The 14,083-nt window shown below is 38.0% G+C and overlaps 1 protein-coding gene and 1 non-coding gene across 2 annotated transcripts in view; both read right to left on the bottom strand.

Annotated features, from left to right (window-relative positions):
- The window catches only part of FAAH2 (fatty acid amide hydrolase 2), a 60,460-nt gene that overhangs the window by 43,844 nt on the left and 2,533 nt on the right, over positions 1-14,083 (bottom strand). Inside the window, exon 2 of the mRNA XM_004598280.4 lies at positions 6,122-6,204. Within this exon, the coding sequence (XP_004598337.2) occupies positions 6,122-6,204 (83 nt within the window). The remainder of the gene's footprint in view (positions 1-6,121; positions 6,205-14,083) is intronic.
- LOC118760449 (U6 spliceosomal RNA) lies at positions 5,334-5,440 on the bottom strand. The gene has a single exon (XR_004996791.1). It is a non-coding gene; the product is annotated as a U6 spliceosomal RNA (small nuclear RNA).

Here is a 14,083-nt window from a genome sequence, read left to right on the forward strand (position 1 = left end):
AGTGCAGTTAGTGTCCCCACTCCTATTCTTCTCAAGGGTAGGGTGCCTTAACTATGCATATTTTTATAAGATTTTGAAAGTCCATTCATTAACACTGCACAAACTTGACCTTCACTTAGTCATTAAAAACAGAGGGATATAAGAGAAAGCTGATACAGGCACAAAGAGGTACCACATAGACAACTCCCTATAGTTATATCAATGATAAAACGAGGCACTTTGCGCAGAATTCTTAACCATGCCTCTCTAGAGACACAAATAGGATGGGGCCTAATGTTAACTGTATTCCCAGACTGAAGCTTAGGCTTGTCAATGTGTAGTAAACAAAACACTTTAATCATGCCCGAGAAGCCTTTTTAAAATTTTATATATCCATCACCCCTACTCATCAAGTGATCTAAGTAGAATATGGGGTATGGAAACAAAATGAGAGAAAGATTCTATTCCCACACTGTGGGGAGCCATGCAGTTGGGTCGGATGCATGGGTATGTGATGAGCACCGCTCCCGGTTAGCAAGGCTACGAGGAGTTTCTGGCAGCGAGGCAAGGCCTGGCAGAATGTCTCTGCTCACCTCATTGCTGCCTCACCCCATTGTGTGGACACTCAATCACCTCTCTGATGTTTCATAGAATTCTCCTGAGGGTGTTGTTGTTGTTTTTCTGCTAATGTGAAGTGATTCCTGTAACTGGTATGACACCTCAGATTGATCAATCATGTTATGATAAAAACATCTTTAGCGACGTAAGGCAATGACACACAGCTAAAAGTATACAATAGTACAGTTGAGCCCACAATGTCTCCAAACATTCTGCTATGTGCCAACTTTTGTCCTGGAAGCTTGCCCTAATATAAGTAATGTTTTCCTTAAGAAACGGCTTGACAATATCTTAGAACAGATGGCAATCATGGAGGTACAAAGAGTTTGTTTACCATGCGCCTTGAACTGTTACAACACATGATACGACGCATTTTGGTTTCTCACCACGGAAAGCAGAAAGTATATGGGGCACCTTCTAAAGGGAGACAAATGTGAACCCCCCCAAAAAATGGCTTAAAATCTCTACCTTATATTGGCACTTATATTTAGGGAAAGAAACAGCTTATAAAAACTTCTACTTTATATTAGCACTCATATTTAGGGAAAGAAAACAGTTTATAAAGGTAAAAGGAAGTTTCTTGTAAAGGCCTCTGTTTGTAGATTGGCTGAGCTGCCTTGATCCCTTTCACTGCCCTTTAACAAAAGAACAACTGAATCAGCACTAGGTGAAGGTGGTGGTGGTAATTAATGCATGATCGATTATAAGATTTAATAAAGAATCTATGCTATATGCTTTTATAAATTCCTTTCATTTATGATCTTTCCTTTTAATTGTACTCTTGATATTTTAAGCAATATTAGTTAGCTTGTGTTTAGTGAAAATTGATTTTGAATATAAGTACACCACTTGTCACTATGTAAATCGCATGTGCTGCCAACCGTGGAGTTCCTGGCTTCAGCCAGGTCACTGCAGGTTTGAATGAGTAATAGCTTGCTGAAAATAATTTCTCTGAAGTAAAACAATAATAATGTTTTTAGGATTGATTCTGTAATCATTCTTTTATAATGAAGTAGAAATGAAACAATTGGATGTTGTGCAAAAGCTTTTGATGATCTGTGTATAAATAAAGAAGGCAACTTTTCTGAGTTGTCCATTCTGAGCATCATGCCGTAGTGGTCCATGCCTCCTCTGCCTCTCTGTCTTATCTCCTTATCTTCTTGCCGATCCATGCATCCTTTGCAAGCTCCAGGTCAGCCGGAGGAGGTCTCCAGTACCATACTTCTGACGGGGAGCTATGCAAACCCCTTCCTGCTAACATTGCATGGTATTACCATCTGGTTAGTTCACATTAATTTCCCAGAGTTCTGTTTTTACATAACTTCTTCCACAAAGACTTCCCGCATATCCCTCATAGTTATCACTAGCACTTGTGGTACAAATGAATAAAACTCATAACACTTCATAAACATTCATCATTGCAAAATTGTAAACCTTGAGTGTCCATATTATATTTTATGAAGTTGACTCATAGAAGGTCAGAACATGCATAAAGCAACATATCAACTAATAGAATAATTTCATACAAAATCCATGGATCAATATGTGTATTTTTATATCTGTACTCCAGTTAAGCTACAGTTGAAATAACAAGAGAAGTGCTAACTTTGAGTGACTGGTAAAAGGTTCTCTGATAGCTTTTTAAAAATATATTCTTTCATTTCAATAGCAATATCTTAATTTTCAAGTGCAGTAAGAACATAATTATGAGGAGAATAAGACCATTAGGTGGTGAAAGGTGATACCTATCAAGAGCAGGGGGTTAAAACACTCATGCCACGAGCAGCCTTAACAAACCTTCTGCAAGGATTGTTGAGTATCCTTTTATTTTATCTAATGTCTCAGATGGAAAAGCTACTTTTTCTTCTTCTTCTCTCAATCTCCAAATCTCTAAATGTCCCTTCCTCTGACAACCACTGTCCTTCTCTGCTCACCTATTCAGTCACAAGCAGCCTCCAGTCTCCCCTCTTAATGCAACTGCATCACTTTCAACAAGGATAATGTGTTTTGCCCTGAAAATTCATCTCTATATTTACACAGAAAGAATAAAAAATATACTATTTACATAAATTGAGCAAATTTCATCTATTTCACAACGCATATTTAGAAGCATATTGATAACTCACCTACCCTCTCCTCTGCCCACATCCCCCACCTACATTCTTCCTTCATTCTCTTCGTTTTTTAAATTTTTCTAATTTTTACAAGGCTGTGTTTTCATTTCACTTTGCAATCACTGGCCTAACCCTACATTATGTATAAAGATAATGACCGTAGCAAGTAGAAAAAAAAATGGTATTCTTCAGGAATGTGAACAAAGATTATAAACACACCCCTTCTAAAACTATTTATTTATTTGAAAGGAAGAGTGACAAGAGGGACATAGACATGAAGAGGAAGAAAAAGAGATTATGTTCCACCATTTTGTTCACTCCCTAAATGCCCACAACAGCCATGGCCAGGCTAGGCCAAAGTCAAGAGCCAAGCATCCACCCAGGAACCCCATGCAGGTGGCCGTAGCTCAAAGACCTCTGTGGTTCCCAAGTGCGTTAGCTGAATTGATCAATTGAATTAGAAGGTACATTAATTGAATTAAAAGCACATAACATCTAGGGCTTCAATCAGGCATTTGCTAGGAGGCAGTGGCTATAATATGATGGCTTTAACTGTCCATGCTCCATACAAATTTTAGAACTCTTTTTTGTAATTCCGTAAATAATCATTGATATTTTGTTAGGATTTGCATTAAATCTGTAGATTGCCTCAGATAGTATAGCAAGGAATGCATTTCCATTTTTTGTGTACATGATTATTGCTTTAACTCTTTATGACTTGCATTGTGACAATAGTTCACTTCTTTGGCTAAGAGTATTTCTAGATATCTGAATCTTGTGGCTATTGTGAATGGGATTCATGCCTTGATTTCTCTTGCAACAGGCTCATCATTGGTGTATACAAGAAGCTCCTGTTCTTCGTACCTTGATTTGTAATCTGAAGCTTTACCGAATTGTTTTATCAGTACTAGCAGTCTTTTGGTGAAGTGTACATCAGTACATCATGTCTTCTGCAATGCCCTTTATTTCCTTATCCTCGCTAATTGCTCTTGCTAATACTCCCAACAGTCCATAGTGCAAAAGCGGTGAGCGAGGAAATCTTCATCTTGTCACAGATGAGGAAATTTTTTCAGTTTTTCTCAAAACAAATGAAAATGTAAACAACATTCCAAAACTTGAGGATATACTGAAAGCAGTAGTAAGAGATCAGTTAATAAATTTTAATAAGTAACTTTATAATAATAAATGTTTATATTTTTAAAAAAGAGTTCTAATACATGATCTAATGATTCATCTCAAGGACTTAGGAATATAAGAATAAAACAATCAAAAATTAGCAGGAAGTGAGAAAGTTCAGTACATAAATAGATGAAATTTAAACTAAAGAAAGTACAAAAGATGAATAAAATGAAACGCTAAGTGGCTTCTTTTTTTAAGAAGATAACAAAAATGCACAAACTTTTAACCAAAATAAATAAGAAAGGGAGAGAAATCTCAAATAAATAGAAATTGAAGATGAAAAAGGAGACACTAAAATGAATACCTCAGAAACATAAAGGATCTTAGGAAGATATGTTGAAGAAGTAGATCTTAACAAACTGGAAAAACTCAAAGAAATGGATAAATTCCTGAATATCTATAACTTAGAAAGATTAACTCAAGGTAGTACAGAAAAATCTAAACAGACATATAAAAAATGCGACTGAAGGGGTAATTTAAAGTCTCCCACCAAAGAAAAGTCAAGGATCTGAAAGCTTTACTACAAAACAATATGAATCATGAAAGAGAAACTAATCAATACTATTGGAAAATACTGACAAGGATGTAATGCTCACTCTGATACAAGTTCACATGAAGACACAACAGAAAAAGAAAACTATAGCTACAATGCCCTTAATGAACATACATGCAGGAAATCTCAATAAAATATTAGACAACTGAAAGCAACAATACATCATAAGATCATACATCATAATCCTAAGTTATATGCCAATGTTCTGGTCAACTGACTTTTGTAGCAGTGCCATGAATGGGCCCGGCATGGTAGCCTAGAGGTTAAAGTCCTCACCTTGAACATGTCGGGATCCCATATGGATGCCGGTTCTAATCCCGGCAGCTCCACTTCCCATCCAGTTTCCTGCTTGTGGCCTGGGAAAGCAGTAGAGGACGGGCCAAAGCCTTGAGACCCTGCACCTGCGTGGGAGACCTGGAAAGAAGTTCCTGGTTCCTGGCTTCAGATTGGCTCAGCACCGGCCATTGCGGCCGCTTGGGGAGTGAATCATCAGACAGAAGATCTTCCTCTCTGTAAATCTGACTTTGCAATAAAAATAAATCTTAAAAAAAATCCTGCAGCAGTAGCAACTTCCACTTTAAAATGATTGGTTTAAGTTAAATAAAACATGCAGCTATTTTAAACACATTAATACACATTAATAACAGAATTAATATGCAAACCAGACCAAAATTTTTAAAGCAGATTGTGAATGACTGAGATCTTCACAACGATACTCTATATCATACTGTTCTAAGAACTGTGCTAACCATTGAACAAGATGTTGCAGAGAAGTTATTCAAAAATTTTACTGCTAGTATTTCACTGCTGCCTAGAAAATATCTGTGTTGACTTACTGAAAAACAGAAGTCATACACAGGATGGATATTTTGAAAAATACGGAACGCTTCATGAATTTGCATCCAAATCCTTCATGAACTGTCATCCTTGCACGGGGCTCATGCTAGTCTTCTCTGTATTGTTCCAATTTTAGTATCTGTGCTGTTGAAGCAAGCACAGGATGCATATTTTTAAAAGGCTTATTTATTTTTATTTGAAAGACAATTTTACATAGAAAAACTAGAGAGATCTTCCATCCTCTGGTTCATCTCCCAAACGGCCAAAGCTGAGCCGACTCAAAGCCAGGACCCAGGAGCTTCTTCCAGGACTCACACATGGGTGCAGGGAACCAAGAACCCAAGCCATCCTCTGCTGCTTTCCCAGGGCATAAGCAGAGAGCTGGATCAGATGTGGAGCAGTCATGACTAGAGCTAGCAACCATATAGAGTGCTGGAGCTGTCAAATAAAACCTTAATATACCACATTCACATTGTGTTTTAATGTATGTGTGTATGATGGTAGGGGGTTCCTATTAGAGTCACCACTGAATATTCATTAATTCAGTAAGGAGCTAAGGATATCTACATTTTAGGGCTTGTTCTGTTTGTTAGATTTGCAAAATCCCATGAAATTTAGTACTTTCTCTCAAGGATCTTGGTGGGAATGGAAGAGTGGCAGAAAAACAAAGTATGAAAGCTAAAAAGAGGCAAATGTGCTTAATTAGAAGTCAAGGTATGTCCCAGTGAGCAGAGAAAGAAGGACAGAATGACAGGAGACTGGGAAATACAATAAACTTGTGTACCCACAGGGTACACTTTCTTAAAAAATCGAAAATTGTTCAGACACTGAAAATGCTCACCTGTACTTGACAATTCCATTGATCATTGGGTTTACATCCTTGATTCTGTTGATATAAGCCTGAATGACATCTATACATTTCACCTGAAATTAATAGTAAGTTAGTTAGTGAAATTTAGTTATGGAACAATCCATTCAGTATACATTTATTGAAGATTATTATTTAATTTTAACATATAATTGCAGTTTTAGTAATTGAGACACAACACAGCAAACAATAGAAAATTACAAAGTAGAACTCTCAAATCAACAGCAGAGAAAAACAGATAAAATTAAATCAAGACAGGGAGGAGGGAGTTCAAGTTTCAGCATTACTTTTGATTCTAGTTTCTTGCTAAGATGCACCATGGTAGGCAACAATAATGATTAAAGTAACTGGTTTCTTACCACGTACATGGGTCACCACATTGAATTCCTGGCATTCTCTCCTCCTCCTCCCCCTCCCCCTTCACTTTAACTCTCTCAAATAAAAAAAAAATGAATAAATCTTGTAAACAGAATATAAAGACACAATAAGTATAATAAACCACAAATCTTAAATGGAATAAATTAATTTAATTATGTCATATCACTTCTGAAGAATTATCCCCTAATTAGTGGTCAAAGACATTAAATTTCATTGTGGAAAAAAAAAAGCCGGGGCTGACATTGCTCCATGGTAGTTGAAGCCACTGTTTTTCACAGGGGTGCTCCAGATCAGAGCACAGATTCAAGCTGAGTGCTCCACCTGCGATCCAGCTCCCAGATAATGGACCTAGTGAGACTCTGCCACTAACATGGGATAGACAGAATTCTGAGCTCCTGGCCTCCAGTTGAACCAGCCCTGGCCATTGCAGATGGAAGATTTCTGTTTGGCTGACTTTCCCTCTCTGTCCATCATTCAATTCCATATAAAACATGATTTTTTAATAGGCTTACCTATTTCAAAAACAATCTTTCATGTAAACAAAATGTCTACGTGGTAAGAAAAGCGATTACAAATTATTAAGAAAAGGGTAATTTGGGCCCAGCATAGTGGCCTAGTGGCTAAAGTCCTCGCCTTGAATGTGCCAGGATCCCATATTGGTACTGGTTCTGATCCTGGTGGTCCCGCTTCCCATCCAGCTCCCTGCTTGCAGCCTGGAAAACAGCCGAGGGCAGCCTAAGGGCTTGGGACCCTGTACCCACGTGGGAGACCCAGAAGAAACTCCTGGCTCCCGACTTTGGATCGGCTCAGCTCCAGCCATTGCAGCCACTTGGGGAGTGAATCATTGGACCAAAGATCTTCCTGTCTCTCCTTCTCTCTGTATATCTGGCTTTGCAATAAAAACAAAGAAATCTTTTTTAAAAAGAGAAAAGGGTAATTTCTTATCAAAGATATTGAATAGTGATATAATTATTGTAACATGATTTATATATAAGAAACTAAAAAGAAACTACATAAAGTATTTCAATTATGATAAAGCAAATTTGAATTGAATAATGATGTCAACAAAGATAAAAATTTAATAACACATACAATGGCATATTGCAACAAACCTAACATGAAAATATAAATACTCATTTTAAACACCCATAAAGCATATAAACTACAAAAGCAGCTGAGGAGAAATACTGTATACAACAGACTAATGTTAAAAATTAAAAAATAAGATACAACCGTAGGTACAGGAGAGTTTAAGAGAATGCATATGCAACCTTTCTCTTGGGCCAAATTCCACCAATCCTTTAGAAATTATATACCTAATACATTTGCAAGCAGTCTGCTAAATGTATGCATGAATAGTGATTGTAACCATCCTAAATCAATCCAATTGTCTAGTATACATAGCTCCAGACTTAAGTATCTACTCCGACAATGTACAACCCTCCACACCTATTCAAATTCTCCAGTTGATGCCCCAGTTGAGCATAGAATGTGGCAGTCAAAAAGAAGGACAACATGCAGACATTACAAATGATAATACACCAATCATTACCATTTTCTAAACCTTTATATATGCTACACATTAAGTGGTCCTACAAACATATAGTATCATCCCTACTGAATAGCTAAAGCCATTAAATCCCCCTGAGATTAAGTGACTTAAACAAGAATACATGGCTAAGCCTGGATATAAGTCTTAGTCTTATTTTTTAACTTCCAAACAAAATCTGCTGACATAAGAAAAATGAAGATGTAGTAAATTGTTAGGATACCCATTCACTGAACAATGCCAGAAATGGAAAGTGAAAATTTCTCTCTTGCTCTCACTTTCTTTTTCTCTTTCCCTCTCCCCCTCTTTACCTCTTTTAGCTCTTCCCTTCCTTCCTACAAAAAGTATCATGATATATTTAGTATTCCAGATCTTATATTTCTTACCATCAGCAAAATACAGAACTATTCACCTTAATGACTGTATTATACTTTTGGGATAGTCAGACTAAAGGATCAATTAGTGATATTTTTATATCTTATGTAAAAAGTGCAAACTATATTTTGAATTTTCTCCATCAGCTACTGATTATGTTTATTGTTTTAAACATTTTTCAAAGTAGTTCAATAGCCGAAATGTTAAAAAGAATATGCAACTCATTTTTATTAGCCATACCTACTCTACCAGGTAACAGGAACCAGAATTTGCTCTTCCTATCAAACTGCAGTATTGTAGCAATTGAATAATATACCCTCAATTCAGCCCCTTCACCGTACCACGTAAACATTATTTATGTATCAATCATAAATAAAATATTAATGATCATAAAATAAAACTTCCACTCTCCTAAAAGTCCCAAGAGTTAACTAACACTATCAAATTTTGTTCATCTTTTTAGAGAAAAATAAATGGATGCAGGCGTTAGAAACGTAGACACTACAGCATCTCTAGGCATATGATAGATGATACAGACATAGATGGTAAATGAATATACAGACACATAAATAGATTTTCCAAAAGAGGCACAACGATGGTATTGAAGCCTGTTGAGCCAAAACTTGTGAAGCTGGCATCTCATATAAATGCTACCCACCATCCTGCTAATGTGCCTGGGAAAGCAGCAGAGAATGGCTGAAGTGCTTGAGTCCCTGTTACCTATGCGCGAAACCCAGATGAAGTGCTAGGATTCTGGTTTTGACCTGATCCAGCCCTTGCCCTTGTGATCATTTGTGGTGTGAACAAGTAGACGGAGCTAGATTTCACCCTAAACAACAGATGGACTATATTATATCTCTTTGTGTCTCTCCTCTCTCTAACACTGCCTTTTAAAACAAGATTTATTTTTTTGAAAAGAGAATAATGAAATACACTGTCTTTTTCATACAAAATTACTGTTTTTGTTTATCCAGGAACTTATTCTATATTTTGCATATACAAAGCCAGTTCATTATTTCATTTGTTGTACAATATAAAACTTGAAGATGTTTAAACAAATTGTATCACATTTACTTTTATAAACATAAGAAAATATCTTAAAACACATGTCATTAGTTGATTTCCATATGAAACTCAAATTTTAAATCATTCATCAACCTTGGGAACAACGACAAAATTGAAGTCACGAGTGCAAAGACAATGACCAGGTAAAAATAGCTGTGACCATGCTAAGCTGAGAATGTTTTTGTAAGCTCCAAGCTTGCTGCCCAGTGAGGCTGTGAAGGTTCAAATGGAAATAACAGTTGCCTTAATTCTGATAAATGGGTGATGATATATGAAGGCAGGCATACAGTAGACAGTGAGTCACAGGGAATTGAATGATCAGAGAGCTGGTTAGCAGGATGCAATGTTGTTTAAGGAATTGGCAAAATAATGAAATTGGATTTACCTAGTTATACCATTTCCTGGTTGTGTGACATTGCAGGCATTTTTAGATGACTCTTAACTTTCAAAATAATGTGAACTACATTATTAAGATGATGTAAGATAACATGATTCAATTTGCAGAAATATAAGTAAATATTTTCCTTAATAAGTATCACACCATAGCTGCTTAATAAATGTCACTTATTTTCTATTAAGAACAATTCCACATATAAGGAGAACACAGACTAAGAGATAATCAGGATAAATAACACTGTATACTTCTCTACTTCATAAATGTTTATATCTCTAAATAAACGATATCAAAGCAAGACATTAATAAGGGGTGAACATAAAAACAATACACGATATTAATAGCTAAGACTAATAAACAATTTTTAAAAGAAACAAGAAATATAACTTTTTATTTTACAGAGCTTTCTATAATACTTTGTGGGGTTTTTTGGTGTTACAGAATTTGTTTTTTATAACAATCTAATTTTTATTTTCCATGATGCAGTTTCGTAGGTATAGGGATTCTCCATTCCCCCTCCCACTAATTTCCATCATATTCTCATAGTACTATCATCTTTTAGTAATATTTGCAAATTGAACATTCTGTTATTAAATGTATCATGGCATTGTAGGTATAGGCAATGGTAGAAAATGTAGTATCAAACTGTCAAGTTGCATTTAACATGTTCACTGGGAGTCCTCCTTTTTTTCAGGAGTGGAGATGCACACTGCGATGTTTCGTCACACCTCCATCACGCAGCTCATCGGGGAGAATGTAGCTATATACTTGTTTACTCACACATGTGTTTTTTTGCATGAAGTTTGTCTTATATCAGAGAGAACATATAATATTTGCCCTTTTGCATTGGTTTACTTCATTGAGCACAAATATGGGATTGATCAGTGCATTAGAAACCATTACATATGCAAATGTATTTGTGGGAATCTGTATGAATATGTTCACCCCTATTTGAACTGCTGTTACTCAAAAGACAGAGAGCAACAAATGCTGGAGAGGAAGTGGAAAAAATAGGAGCTCTTACGCACTGTTGGAATGGAAATAAGTATAGAATGCGGAAAACAGTATGAACATTTCTTTAAACACTAGAGATTGGCTATATGATACAGCAATCCCTCTACTGAGTACATACTCAGAAAACAGGAATAGACTCTATCAGAGCTATCTGCATGACCGTTTTTAGAGAAACACTGCTAAAAAGGCAAAACATGAAATCAAAGTGTCCATCATCAGATGAACGGATAAAGAAAATGTGGTTTGGATACATACAAACACATATACAACAGAATATTATAGTGGTGTAAGAAGAATAAAAAATACGCCATTTGCATAAAAGTGATTGTAACCAGAGGACATGTTGAGTTAAATAAGCACATAAACACAAATACCAAACATTATATACGCAAGCTAACATTTAAAAAAATTAATCTTCGCTAAATTGTTAATAAGTATATATAACTACAGTTGTGATGATTTTGTAATTATTTTAAAAACTATTTTATATGAGCAAAATTGAAAATTTCATTTATTACCATTGCTTATAGCCCTTGCCTATATTAATGTTGAACTAAACACTTATTTTTATTTATTGATCTCTTCATTTCTTGGAGCATTAAGTCTTCGACTATACTGTTTATTTAAAATGTTATCTCAAAAATTAAAAAGAAAAAGCACTGGTGAGGGTAAACCAAGATCCCAATATGAAAAGTAGCTAGGGCCCAGCACGATAGCATAATGGTTAAGGTCCTCGCCTTGAACATGCCGGGATCCCAATATGGACTCTCGTTCTAATCCTGGCAGCTCCACTTCCTTGCATGCGCTGCTGGGATCCCAATAAGGCATGGGTTCGTGTCCCAGCAGCTCCACTTCCCATCCAGCTCCCTGCCTGTGGCCTGGGAAAGCAGTCCAGGACCGCCCAAAGCCTTGGGACCCTGCACCTGCGTGGGAGACCCAGAAAGAAACTCCTGGCTCCTGACTTTGGATCGGCGCAGCACCGACCATTGCGGCCGCTTGGGGAGTGAATCATCGGACGGAAGATCTTCCTCTCCGTCTCTCCTCCTCTCTGTACATCTGCCTTTCCAATAAAATAAATCTTTTTTAAAAAAAAAGTAGCTAAACACATGCATTTATAAAGGAAACGAGAAAGGAAGGAGAAGAAAGGTAAGGAGTGAAGTATCATCATATCCTTATTCTTTAACCACTTTTTATTTGACAGGCAGGTTTTCACAGAGAGGTTTTCCATCCATTAGTTCCCTCCCCAAATGGTGGCAAAGGCCAGAGCTGAGCTTATCTAAAGCTAGTAGTCAAGAGCTTCTGGGTCTCACACAGGTGCAGAGTCCCAAACACTAGGGTCATCCTCCACTACTTTCCCAGGCTAGAAGCAGGGAGTTGGATCTGAACTGGAGCAGGCAGAATATAAAACAGGTGTCCATATGGGAATGCCAGTATGACATGGTAGAGGATTAACCTGATGAGCCACGATGTCAGTCCCTCATTTTCTTTTTTCTCCCTTTTCTTTTAAAGACTTATTTTTATTGGAGATTACAAGAAAGAGAGACAGAGAGAAAGATCCTTTTTTTTTTTTTTTTTGGTTTACCCCTCAAGTGGCCACAGCAACTGGAGATGAGCTGATCTGAAGCCAGGAGCCTGGAGCTTGTTTCCAGTTTTCCATTCTGATGTAGGATTCCAAGGCTTTGAGCCATACTCTACTGCCTTCCCAGTAGATGGAGCTAGATGGAAAGTGGAGTAGCTGGGACACAAACCAGTGCAAATAAGGGATCTTGGTGCACGCCGATGTCACATTCCTTCCTCTGCCATGGCACCAGCTATCCTCAGCAGACTCCAATGAACTGCCAGATCCCCCATGTGCATCTGGGTATGTAGTCCACCGCTCCATCTAAACCACTGAGGAGGCCCGGTTCTAACACATGCACTCCACGAATCAGATCACAGATCCTGCGATTCTCCCCACAGCTGGAGTTCTGAGTCCAATGGTTCAGTTTGGCGGCTCCCCAAAGAAACCTGAGGAGATTCTAGATGCGACTTGTGTGTGATTGCCAGTATGAGGTACAACTAAGTACATCACCCACATCTACCTATACACATGCTGGTAGTTCCAGTTGCTGAGTCATTTCTGTTTCCAGCCCCACCTCTTACACAAACCTATGAATGCTGTGGCCCAGCCCAATCCTGCCCACCACACACTCCACCCTTAGGTTCACCAGCAGGAACTGCAGCCTAGCTGGCGCAACTCCCTACCACTGCACTGATTCCTGCAATTGCCAGTATGTGCAGAAGACTGGTCTAGTTCTTCCCACACTCCATTCAGATCTCACACGTCAATGGGTGTGTAGCCGAGCTCAACCTAACTGAGCCCACTATCCAGCCCACACTCATGCCAGCTGCTGCAACCGCTTGTGCAGCCAGTCCTACCTGCAGCCCTGGTTCTCATGTACCACTGGGAGTTTCAGCCCATCAGAGGTGCGCATAGTTTCCCTACTGGGCCCACTCCCAAACCCAGATCTTGCACTCTAGGTGGTTCTGCAGTCTAGTTTGATAGGATTTCCCCACAGTCCCAGCACTCGCAGCTGATACTGGGCTGCCTGCAGACCTGAGCCAGTGTATGCCTGTGGGTACTGTAACCTGGCCTGGTCTGGGCTGCTCCCAGCCTTGCTTCTAGTGCTCACCTGCAGAAACTGTCCTGACAAAGGAGTTCTCCAGTTCTTCTATCAGGTCTCCTCCCAGTGGTGGATCTCATGCACAGCAGTGGGTCCTTGTCCCAGACTGACTTTGTCTACCTCCTGTCCTGGCAGAAACAGAGGCCCTGCCCAACTGACCCACACCCATTCCGGTTCTTACTACTGGGTACTACAGCTTAGACTCACCTGGTCCATGCCTAGACACATTACAACAGGGTTTCTTAATCTTGGAATTTTTGACATTTGGGGCTGGGTAATCTTTGTTTGTTTTGGGGAGAATTATCTCATACCTCCTAACGTTTTTAGTAACATTCCTCATTTCTACCTGCTTGATGCAAATTGCATATGTATTGATTTGTGACAACCAAAAATTTCCCTAGACATTTTTATATTCCTTAGGAGCCGAAATTTCATCCAGTTAAGAATTAGTGCTCTTACAGAATTGTACCATAAAATTCAAAATTAAAAAAAATAAG

Source organism: Ochotona princeps, chromosome X (assembly GCF_030435755.1).
Source record: "Ochotona princeps isolate mOchPri1 chromosome X, mOchPri1.hap1, whole genome shotgun sequence".
Lineage (NCBI taxonomy): Eukaryota > Metazoa > Chordata > Mammalia > Lagomorpha > Ochotonidae > Ochotona > Ochotona princeps.